The sequence below is a fragment of the Zeugodacus cucurbitae genome, chromosome 6, assembly GCF_028554725.1.
Source record: "Zeugodacus cucurbitae isolate PBARC_wt_2022May chromosome 6, idZeuCucr1.2, whole genome shotgun sequence".
Lineage (NCBI taxonomy): Eukaryota > Metazoa > Arthropoda > Insecta > Diptera > Tephritidae > Zeugodacus > Zeugodacus cucurbitae.
In genome coordinates, this window is record NC_071671.1 from 33,216,487 (window position 1) to 33,228,798 (window position 12,312).

General features: G+C 38.0%; 1 protein-coding gene across 2 annotated transcripts in view; it reads right to left on the reverse strand.

Moving 5' to 3' along the window:
• Window positions 1-12,312, reverse strand: part of LOC105219646 (UDP-N-acetylglucosamine--peptide N-acetylglucosaminyltransferase 110 kDa subunit) — a 132,609-nt gene that overhangs the window by 41,500 nt on the left and 78,797 nt on the right. For both annotated transcript variants that reach the window (XM_054233747.1, XM_054233746.1), the window contains exon 7: window positions 850-1,045. In XM_054233747.1, the coding sequence (XP_054089722.1) occupies window positions 850-1,045 (196 nt within the window). The remainder of the gene's footprint in view (window positions 1-849; window positions 1,046-12,312) is intronic.

Genomic DNA, 12,312 nt, shown 5'->3' on the forward strand with positions numbered 1-12,312 from the left:
GTAGAAAAATAAACCGTGTAATAAGAATGTGCCGTTATTAAACTTGTTATTTCGCATTATTTTTCAACCACATTAACGTCACATCTCAGTTGTGCCAGAATTAGTTGAAATTTTATTTACGAAATAAGGACACATTTTGTGTTACAACACATATGTGAAAAGGTGAATTTGGTTTTCTTTTCAGAAAGAACGACACATTTTGTATTAAAACGATTTTGGTGAAAAATTAATTATATTTTTCATATTGCTTCGTTCAGCAAAAATGACACATTTGACTTATGACGGCGAAATTGATTTATATTTTTCACAAATAACGACATTATTCAAAGTGGATCACGTTTATGCCCAAGAAAAAGCATTAGTACACTCTATTTGGTCCATTTATGCTCAACATTGTATTTAATATATTACAAGCCACTAGATTTGTCAAAAAACTTATGACATTTTCTATATTTACTAAATAAGAGACAATTGAAAACTTTAAATCACTCTCCTGATAAATCGACTTTTTTGAGTTGTGGCACTATTCAAGTAAATGAGCGATATTTTCTTAGATATTTTTTTCTGTATAATTCCAACACATTAATTCACTAACAATATAAACAGATTTGATTTTGAGTGAATTATAACCGAAATTCACTCTGAAGTGAATTGCAGAACCTGCCTGATTAATAGTTTAAATATTGGAGTTCTGCTTTAAATTATAGTAATGACGAAACAAATAAAATATTATTCGGCTTACTACCAATATTTCGTATAATTAAATTGGGCTAAGAGAAAGCTTAGAGTATACGAGTATGTTATAATTAACATAAGAAAAACACTTGTTTGATAATAAATATAAATTACCTGTCCTTTTTCTTTGAGTGCATTGGCCAAATTACAATACGCATCGGGAAAATTTGGTTGAAGTTCAATTGCCCGTTTGTAAGTGTCTATAGCCAAATCAATAAGGCCTTGTTCGTAGTAGACACACGCTAAATTTCCATGAACAACCGCATTATTTGGCGACAAACTCAATGCACGTAGATATGCTGCTACTGCTCTAAAAATAAAAAGCGGAATAAAAAACGAAATATGTAAAGTTTTATTTTGACACATATCATATACATTACAGCTATCATATACATTAATAATGTTGTAATTAAAAATTAAAAATTAAAAAAAAAACTAAAATAAACTTTAATTTGGTAATTGAAATATTATATCATTAAGCATCAATAATCATTTATAACTGTGAGCAAACATAAAATACTGGATTTAATATTTAATCTTAAATATATACATACATTTATTTTATATTAGTATTCGCATTGATAGACCATATAACAACTATATTTTAACATCAATATAAATTGAACGTAATTTAATGTCAGGCTAGTTTAGAGACTATCTATAGATCACTTACCGACATATTAAAATTGCAAATCTTCTCAAGAATTGAATGTGCTTTCCAAATATTTATCAAACCTTCGAAACGAAACCAGACAAAAAATCCATTGACACTACCACTACCAGTAGCGCGATCTTTCCGTACACAAGTAAATTCAATATATTAGCAGAAACAGATTTACTAACTTAAGAAGACTAATTGACATAACCAAAAACATGATCAAACTGACAACACTGAACCCATCAAAGCCGAAAAAGAAAAAAATCTTACAATAACAAATGACTACATGATTACATAATAGAAACCGTTAATTTTCAAAGTGATGTTAGGCCTTGCGTAGCGTGCATTAGTTGCACCAATTCTTTAAAATGACTCACAGGGGAACGGAAACTCAGCAGAGCACAGTAGTTCGGCTTGTATGAAGGCGCGGCCATAAATACTTCAAGTTGATATATCACTATGGAAATTTCACCAGAAATCTAGAAAAATATTTTAAATATAAAGTAAAAAAATGGCCACATTGGACTACTAGATCCCATAGCTCACATATCACAGTAATTGCACTTATATGCCGATGATGCGCCAAAATACTTCTCATAAAAATTTCAAAAAAAGCGGGAAAAGCGGTGAATATGATTTGCCGTTATAGTTTCCCCATCCAACCCCATATTCCACCTATAAGAATAATCTTAATATATAAAAATCACGTGTCACGTTGTTTGTTTTCGATGGACTCCTAAACTACTGAACCGATTTCAATGAAATTTTTAACACTGGGTGCAGTTTGGTCCAACTTGAAAGATAGGATAGTTTATAACTCTCCTTATAGTCGCATTATTTATTTATTGCAAATTATTTGTTTATTATTAGCAAAGAGCTATCCACCAGTTGGTGGCGCTAAGTGCGCTATGTTACAGTAGATGGCGCTACATTTCTTTCTACATTTTCATGGATTTAGGCTGTCATAACAAAAGCTGCCACTTGCTAAAAACATTAAATGAAAATGCGTTGTTTGAAGTTTATATTATTTGGATGTGAGTACATTCATTTGAATATTTGTACGTTAGTTTGTGGTTTGTCGTAGTTTTCTAGCGCTTCTGGATACATATTTATGCATTTGTATATTCATTTATACGTGTGTGTATATATGTGTGTTTTTTTCATAAAAATATTTCATTTTCAATATATGTTCGATTGTGTGTGTAGATAAAATTTGTCAGTACGTGTATACCTTTTCTGTAGTTGGCTTTGTATATTTTTACATTACCGCAAATATTTGAATATATTTACGATTGTATGTATATTTTCTCATTTGTTGGTTTGTGGGTGCATATCATAGCTGGCTTTTGAAAATTTTTACATTGCGGCAGGTGTTTGTTTATATACGTGTAGTTGATTGTATTTTTTGAAATTTGAATTTGTTTTTTTGGAAAAAAATTTGTTTGAGCAAATGTTTTTTGTGTGACGTAATTTGTTTCGTTATTATGGTTGGTGATCCTGTTGAAAATCGATCAATAAAAATCACACAGCAGGACAATACTCTCAGCATTATTTCAGATCTACATCGCTCATTTGACACACTTCAATATCCTCTGATATTTTGACAAGGACAGGACGAATATCATATAAATATATGAATTTTAATACAAACTATACATTTTATAACTATATTCCTAGGTAATAATTTAAATGTATTAAAAAAAAAAATATATATGTATATAAATTATTCACAGCAAAGCGTGGCCGGGTTTACTAGTATCATATAAAAAATTCATTTAGGAAATGTTGAATATATAATATAAACTCTGGCAACACTCGTATGTTCGAATATTCTAAGTCAATACTTTTCTATTTTAATGAATACCGAAAACTCTGTCTATACAAGAAATCAGTTGCTAATAAACTGTCGTTGAATGAACATCATCGGCTTCCAATTTATTTCGTCAACAGGTTATGGGCCCAGGCCAAACGCAGGCTGGGCAGTAACAACGCGGATAATTGTAAAACGTTACAAATAGTGCCGCGAAATAAATTAAGCAAACCGTGAACAGTTTTTTTTTTTGTGAATAATCGTAAGTATAGTAATGACTGAAAGAATAAATTTCAATATAGAAAAACTAGAGGCAAGCAATTATGACACTTGGTGTCTACAAATGCGTAGTGTTCTTGTGCATCAAGATTTGTGGCCAGTGGTTTCCGAAGAGTTAACGGAAACAGCGGAGAATAGGGCAGAATGGTTGGTGAAAAACAATAAAGCGATCGCAACTATAATGTTGTGTGTAAAAGCAACCAGCCTTAATCACATAAAAAAGTGTACAACAGCGCCACAAGTGTGGAGAGCGCTAAAAGATTTGAACAAATCAAGTGGTCCCGTACGAAAAGTCTCACTGTTTAAGAGGCTGATTGGTCTCCGAATGTCTGAGGGCGAAGATGTGCGCGAGCATATGAATAAATTTTCAAAAATTGTCGACGAGTTGGCAGAAGTAACCATCGAGTTACAAGAAGAACTGTTGGTAATCATGCTGTTGGCAAGCTTACCTGGAAGTTACGAGAACCTTGTAGTAGCATTGGAAGCAAGGGATAATTTGCCAAAATTGGACGCGTTGAAAATAAAAGTAGCGGAAGAAGGCGAGCGTCGCAGAGACAACTGTACAGACGCGAGCCATAACGGTTTCGAAAACAAACAAGCATGCGCTGCACGCGCAAATTCAAAGAAATACAACGAAACCAAAACGCTTAGTAACAATCGCAGCGAAGGAGAAAGAACGAGTGCGCAAACCGAACACAGTAGGAGCAAAGCGAAGCGCAACTTCAAATGCTTCAACTGCGGTAAGAAGGGGCATTATGCGGCACAGTGCAGAGAAGAGAGGGCAAAGGAGAAATCGTTAGCAGTTTTTGCGGAGGCAAAGCGGCAGCAGCAGAATTCTAACGTTTGGTGTATTGACAGCGGCGCGACGTCGCATATGTGTACAGATGAACACTTATTTGTGCGAATGAACGAGCATAGCGAAATAATAGAATTAGCAGGGAAATACTCCGTTGATGCCAAAGGCATTGGCGACGTTGTTGTAAAAACGTCTGGTTGGAATTTTAAACTGACGAAATGTTTGTATGTACCAGATTTGCAAATGAACTTTATATCAATACCAAAAATTGATGAGAAAGGCTTTAAAGCAACATTCGAAAATGGTTGTGCAGTAGTACGAGATAAAGAAGACAATTCTGTTATATTTAAAGCAAATAAAGAAAATAGTTTGTATGTAATACGAGACAAAATACAGTCGTGTAATATAACTAGAGCCGAAAATACTGTAATGTGGCATAATAGATATGGGCATATTAATTTTCGAAGCCTAAGTGAACTTTCAAATAAAAACATTGTGAATGGAATAGATTCGATATCAAATGCAAACGATATTGTGTGTGTGTCATGCGTTAAGAGCAAAATATGTTCTCAACCGTTTGTAGCTTCAGAAAATCGTGCAAAAAACATTTTAGACTTAGTGCATTCGGATGTTTGTGGTCCGTTTAGTACGCAATCGCACGGTGGGTCACGATATTTTCTGACCTTTATAGACGATAAATCGAGGTCGATGTTTGTATATTTTTTGAAAACAAAAGACCAAGTGTTTGAAAACTTTAAATTATTTAAAGCAATGGTCGAGTTACAAACCGGTAGCAAAATAAAAACATTACGCACGGATAATGGCCGTGAATATGTTAATAATAATTTTAAAAGATTTTTGGGTGAATGTGGCATAAGGCACCAGCTCACAGTCCCATATACTCCACAGCAGAATGGTGTGGCAGAACGTGCTAACAGAACGCTGGTAGAGATGGCGCGTTGTATGCTGGTACATTCAGGGCTGAGTGAGAGTTACTGGGCAGAGGCAATAAATTGTGCAGTGTACATTCGAAATCGGTCGCCATCTAAAGCGCTGGATGGTGTTACTCCATACGAAATATGGGTTGAACGAAAGCCAGTGGTAAAGCATTTTAAAGTGTTTGGATGTCTTGCGATAGCCTTGAACAAATCGCAGCATAGCAAATTTCAGCAAAAAGGCAACGAGTACGTCATGGTAGGGTACGACAGTGCATCGAAAGCATATCGCCTCTTTGATACAAAAACGCGAACGGTAATTGTTAAACGCGATGTAAAATTCGACGAAACAATTTTGATGGGAAAAAATAAGGGTGAAGATTTTTCGCCAATGGAGGTCGCACAGTTTACATTGGAAGGAGCTGATCCGATTCAACATGTAGCAGAAGAAGAAGAGCAGTCCGATTATGAAGACGCTGTAGAGAGTAACAGTTCAATCGATGATGAAATGCGCGATTGTCCTGAACATCAGCAGATGCGGCGTGGTAGGCCACGGTTAATTAGAACTGGTTTACCTGGCAGACCAAGAAAACAACAAAGTGCAGTAAACTTAGCATATACTGAAAATGTTAAAGTACCAGTATCAGTTGAAGAAGCAATGAACAGCAAGCAGGCGCATGAATGGTGGTGCGCTATGCAGGAGGAGTATAACGCTTTAGTTAACAACGATACATGGGAGCAAGCAGCGGTACCGAAGGGCCATAAAGTTATTGGCTGCAAGTGGGTATTTGCGGTAAAAACAAACGCAAATGGTGACATCGAGCGGTACAAGGCGAGGCTAGTAGCAAAAGGTTGCGGGCAAACGTATGGCGTTAACTACAAAGAGATTTTCTCACCTGTCGTGAGATATGCAACTATAAGAATGGTGTTGGCTATAGCGGCCGAATACGAGTTACATGTTCATCAGCTTGACGTGTCGACGGCTTATTTGAATGGCAAGCTAGAAGATGACATTTATATGAGACAGCCAGAGATGTTTCAGCAAGACAACGACTGCGTTTTGAAGCTAAAAAAATCATTGTACGGCCTTAAGCAGTCAGGCAGAGTTTGGAACTCAAGGCTTGATGAAGTTTTAAAGGAAATGGGGTTTTCTGCATGAAACAGCGAGCCGTGCTTGTATACTAAAAATCAAGGGCGCAAATTAAATATAATTGCAGTATACGTTGACGATCTGATGATTGCTTGTTCAGATCTTGGTGAGTTGATGCAGATAAAACAACAAATTTCTAGTATTTTTCAGATTGTTGACAAGGGTCCCATTAACAAATTCTTGGGTATGGAGATCGAGCGAGTTGGTTCAGTTGGGGCGATATCAATTTGCCAAAAACAACAATTGCAACAACTATTGCATAAATATGACATGGATGTGTGTCGTCCAGTATATACACCACTTGAACCAAGCTTTCAAGTCAATTGTAATGAAAGCAACTGTCGAAAGGTCAACGCAGCAGAGTATAAGAGTCTAATAGGTTCACTAATGTTTATCGCGGTAAACACAAGACCCGACATATTGCACTCGGTGTGGAAATTAGCGCAGCGAAATTCCGATCCACATTGTGAGCATCTTGCAGCGGCAAAGCATGTTTTGCGATACCTGAAAGCGACTATAAATTTAAAGTTGCACTACAGAAAAACTGGCGAATGGATAAAGGGTTACGTAGATGCCGATTGGGGTGGTGACGCAACAGACCGCAAGTCATATACAGGCTATGCATTTTTCTTTGGTGGCAGCGTTTTTAGTTGGGAGTCAAGAAAGCAACCAACAGTGGCTTTGAGCAGCACGGAAGCCGAGTATATGGCGCTCTCGGCAGCAGCGAAAGAATCTGTTTATATAAATAAGTTGTGGACAGAAATGAAAATGTACGATAAGGGTGGTTCGATCGTGATCAACGGTGACAATATGAGCGCGATGAGCTTAGTAAAAAATCCCGTTTATCATGCTCGTAGTAAGCACATAGACATTAAATTTCATCATATAAGAGATGTTTACAGTAATAATGAAATTGAATTAAACTATTGTCCAAGTAATGCTATGGTAGCTGATGTATTAACGAAAAATTTAAAAAGGGTTAATCATTGTAAATTTACAGAGATCTTGGGGTTAAAATAGTAATAATAAAGAAATATTTGTGTAAATATGTAAAACATACAATTGTTGAGGAGGAGTGTTGAATATATAATATAAACTCTGGCAACACTCGTATGTTCGAATATTCTAAGTCAATACTTTTCTATTTTAATGAATACCGAAAACTCTGTCTATACAAGAAATCAGTTGCTAATAAACTGTCGTTGAATGAACATCATCGGCTTCCAATTTATTTCGTCAACAGGAAAAAATCAAAACATCAACGAATTTAATACAGTTAAAATTCACGTAAGTGAGGATAGTTTTTGATTTTCATTCACTTGGGAGTGGCCAGAAACGATTCTTCTCCACATGGTTCAAGCAGCTCACGACATCCGGTTTTAGACCAAGTACCCTCTGGGTAGCCAACAAACAGCCGTTTGGAGGCGAGCTAAAGTGAGAAGGCGAACCCGCTTCTGCAGTTGTGTGTAGGGTTTGCGCCAAAATACTTCTCATAAAAATTTCAAAAAAAGCGGGAAAAGAGGTGAATATGATTTGTCGTTATAGTTTCCCCATCCAACCCCATATTCCACCTATAAGAATAATCTTAATATATAAAAATCACGTGTCACGTTGTTTGTTTTCGATGGACTCCTCAACTACTGAACCGATTTCAATGAAATTTTTAACACTGGGTGCAGTTTGGTCCAACTTGAAAGATAGGATAGTTTATAACTCTCCTTATAGTCGCATTATTTATTTATTGCAAATTATTTGTTTATTATTAGCAAAGAGCTATCCACCAGTTGGTGGCGCTAAGTGCGCTATGTTACAGTAGATGGCGCTACATTTCTTTCTACATTTTCATGGATTTAGGCTGTCATAACAAAAGCTACCACTTGCTAAAAACATTAAATGAAAATGCGTTGTTTGAAGTTTATATTATTTGGATGTAAGTACATTCATTTGAATATTTGTACGTTAGTTTGTGGTTTGTCGTAGTTTTCTAGCGCTTTTGGATACATATTTATGCATTTGTATATTCATTTATACGTGTGTGTATATATGTGTGTTTTTTTTCATAAAAATATTTCATTTTCAATATATGTTCGATTGTGTGTGTAGATAAAATTTGTCAGTACGTGTATACCTTTTCTGTAGTTGGCTTTGTATATTTTTACATTACCGCAAATATTTGAATATATTTACGATTGTATGTATATTTTCTCATTTGTTGGTTTGTGGGTGCATATCATAGCTGGCTTTTGAAAATTTTTACATTGCGGCAGGTGTTTGTTTATATACGTGTAGTTGATTGTATTTTTTGAAATTTGAATTTGTTTTTTTGGAAAAAAATTTGTTTGAGCAAATGTTTTTTGTGTGACGTAATTTGTTTCGTTATTATGGTTGGTGATCCTGTTGAAAATCGATCAATAAAAATCACACAGCAGGACAATACTCTCAGCATTATTTCAGATCTACATCGCTCATTTGACACACTTCAATATCCTCTAATATTTTAACAAGGACAGGACGAATATCATATAAATATATGAATTTTAATACAAACCATACATTTTATAACTATATTCCTAGGTAATAATTTAAATGTATTAAAAAATAAAAAATATATGTATATAAATTATTCACAGCAAAGCGTGGCCGGGTTTACTAGTATCATATAAAAAATTCATTTAGGAAAAAATCAAAGCATCAACGAATTTAATACAGTTAAAATTCACGTAAGTGAGAATAGTTTTTGATTTTCATTTACTTGGGAGTGGCCAGAAACGATTCTACTCCACATGGTTCAAGCAGCTCACGACATCCGGTTTTAGACCAAGTACCCTCTGGCTACCAACAAACAGCCGTTTGGAGGCGAGCTAAAGTGAGGTTTCGGACTCACCACATAAAAACACCCCCCAATGAAAAGAAAGAAACAGCCTCGGATGAGAGACCCCAATTTTGATGACGACCACTGAAAACGTTTAAAGGACTACGAATTAAGGGCATGCACTTGGAATATCCGGACCTCTGATTGAGAAAGTGCCTCTGCCCAGCTGATTGATGTCCTCATACGACTAAAGGCTGACATCACCGCCATCCAAGAAGGGCGATGGACGGGACAAGGACGGAAGGAGGTGGGTCCTTGTGATATCTACTACAGCGGCCATATAAAGGAGCGCAAATTTGGTATTGGATTTGTGGTGGGAGAGAGACTCCGTCGCCGAGTCCTAGCATTCACCCCGGTGGATGAACGTCTAGCCACAATCCGCATAAAAGCGAGGATCGCTGATTTGCGCCCACGCCCCAATGGAAGAGAAGGACGATGTGATCAAAGATACTTTCTATGAGCGCCTAGAACGCACCTACGAGCCTGCCCAAGCACGATGTCAAAATCGTGCTTCGCGATTTCAACGCTAAGGTGGGTAAAGAAGGTGTTTTTGGCACAACAGTCGGAAAATTCAGCCTCCTTGACGAAACATCGCCAAACGGCCTGAGGCTGACCGACTTCGCTGGGGCCCGAAATATGGTCATCTGTAGTACCAGATTCCAGCACAAGAAAATTCACCAAGTAACATGCCTGTCTCCTGATCGAAATACGCGTAACCGAATCGATCATGTTGTGATAGACGGAAGACATGTCTCCAGTGTTTTAGACTTGCGTACGCTCCGATGACCAAATATAGACTCGGACCATTATCTGGTTGCAGCGAAGATACGCACCCGCCTCTGTGCAGCAAAAAGGAGCCAACTACCGTGGGACAAGCCTCCTAAATATCGCCTATAAGGTTCTATCGAGCGTATTGTGAGAAATACTAAAGCCCACCGTCAACAAAATGATTGGACCTTATCAGTGTGGCTTTAGACCTGGAAAATCCACAATTGACCAGATATTCACCATGCGCCAAATCTCGGAGAAGACCCGTGAAAAGAGGATCGACACACACCATCTTTTTGTCGATTTTAAAGCCGCTTTCGATAGCACGAAAAGGAGCTGCCTTTATTCCGCGATGTCTGAATTTGGTATCCCCGCAAAACTAATACGGCTGTGTAAGTTGACGTTGAGCAACACCAAAAGCTCCGTCATGATTGGGAAAGACCTCTCCGAGCCGTTCGATACCAAATGAGGTTTCAGACAAGATGACTCACTATCGAGTGACTTCTTTAACTTGATGCTGGAAAAAATAATACGAGCTGCAGAGCTAAATAGAGAAGGTACGATCTTCTATAAGAGTGTACAGCTCCTGGCGTGCACCGATGATATTTATATCATCGGAAGCAACAACCACGCCGTTAGTTCTGCTTTTTCCCGCCTGGATAGGGAAGCGAAGCGAATGGGAATGAGGACAAGACGAAATACCTCCTGTCATCAAACAAACAGTCAGCGCATTCGCGTCTTGGCTCCCACGTCACTGTTGGCAGTCATAACTTCGAAGTCGTAGATAATTTCTTATACCTGGGAACCAGTATCAAAAACACCAACAATGTCAGCCTCGAAATCCAGCGCAGAATCACTCTTGTCAACAGGTGTTACTTTGGACTGAGTAGGCAATTGAACAGTTAAGTCCTCTCTCGACGAACCAAAATCAAGCTCTACAAGTCGCTTATCATTCTCGTCCTGCTTTATGGTGCAGAAGCTTGGACGATGTCAATATCAGATGAGACGACACTAGGAGTTTTCGAGAGGAAAATTTTGCACAAGATTTAATGTCCTCAGAACATTGGCGACGGCGAATATCGCAGACAATGGAACGATGAGCTGTACGAGTTATTTGACGACATTGACATAGTTCAGCGAATAAAAAGACAGCGGCTACGCTGGCTGGGTCATGTTGTCCGAATGGACGAAAACACTTCAGCCCTGAAAGTGTTCGATGCAGTACCTACCGGAGTAAGCCGAGGAAGGGGAAGACCACCACTTCGTTGAAGGGACCATGTAGAGAGCGACCTGGTTACACTTGGGATCTCCAACTGGCACGGAACCGCGAAGAAAAGAGAGAAGTGGCGCACTATCATCGATTCGGCTATAACAGGATAAACAGTTGCAACGCTAATCACATACATACAATTTATTCAGAGCCATTATAATTAGAACAAAAACGTTGACTTATCCTTCTTTCAAATCTTTCTAAGCCCAGTTATAATGAGTTTGAACGTAAAAACAGGGAATGCATAGAATATTAGTATTTTGACTATTGCAAATACATCCGCAAAATTTCCGCACCTAACTTTAACACTTTTATTACCTTAAGAAATTATTTTAAGTCTAATAAAAATAATATAAAATAAACCTAAGGGGGATCGGGGGGGAACACAATTAGAACTCTATGTAAAGAAATTGAAGACGCACAAAAAATGTACAAATAAATAGGTCACTTAAGACATTAAATGGGGATGGGGGATGGGGTCATTGTAGAAGTTCACGCAAGTGAGGAAAGTTTCTGATTGCCATTCACTTGGGAGTGGCCAGGAACGATTCTTTTGCATATGACTCAAGCAGCTCACGACTTCCGGTTTTAGGCCAAGTATCCCCTGGGTAGCTAACAGACATCCGTTTGGAGGCGAGCTAAAGTGAGAAGGCGAAGCCCGCTTGTGCGGTTGTGCGTAGGGCTGGGGACCCACCACATAAAAAAATCTCCCCAATGAAAACAAACACCGAGCCTCGGATGAGAAACCCCCCTTTTGATGACGACCCCTGCAAACGTACTAAGGATCATGATTTGAGGGCATGCACCTGGAATGTCCGGACTCTTAATTGGGAAGGTGCCTCTGCCCAGCTGGTTGATGTCCTCATACAACTAAAGGCTGACATCACCGCCGTCCAAGAAGTGCGATGGACGGGACAAGGACAGAAGAAGGTGGGTCCTTGTGACATCTACTACAGCGGCCATATAAAGGAGCCAAAATTCGGTGTTGGATTTGTGGTGGGAGAGAGACTACGTCGCCGAGTCCTGGCATTCACCCCGG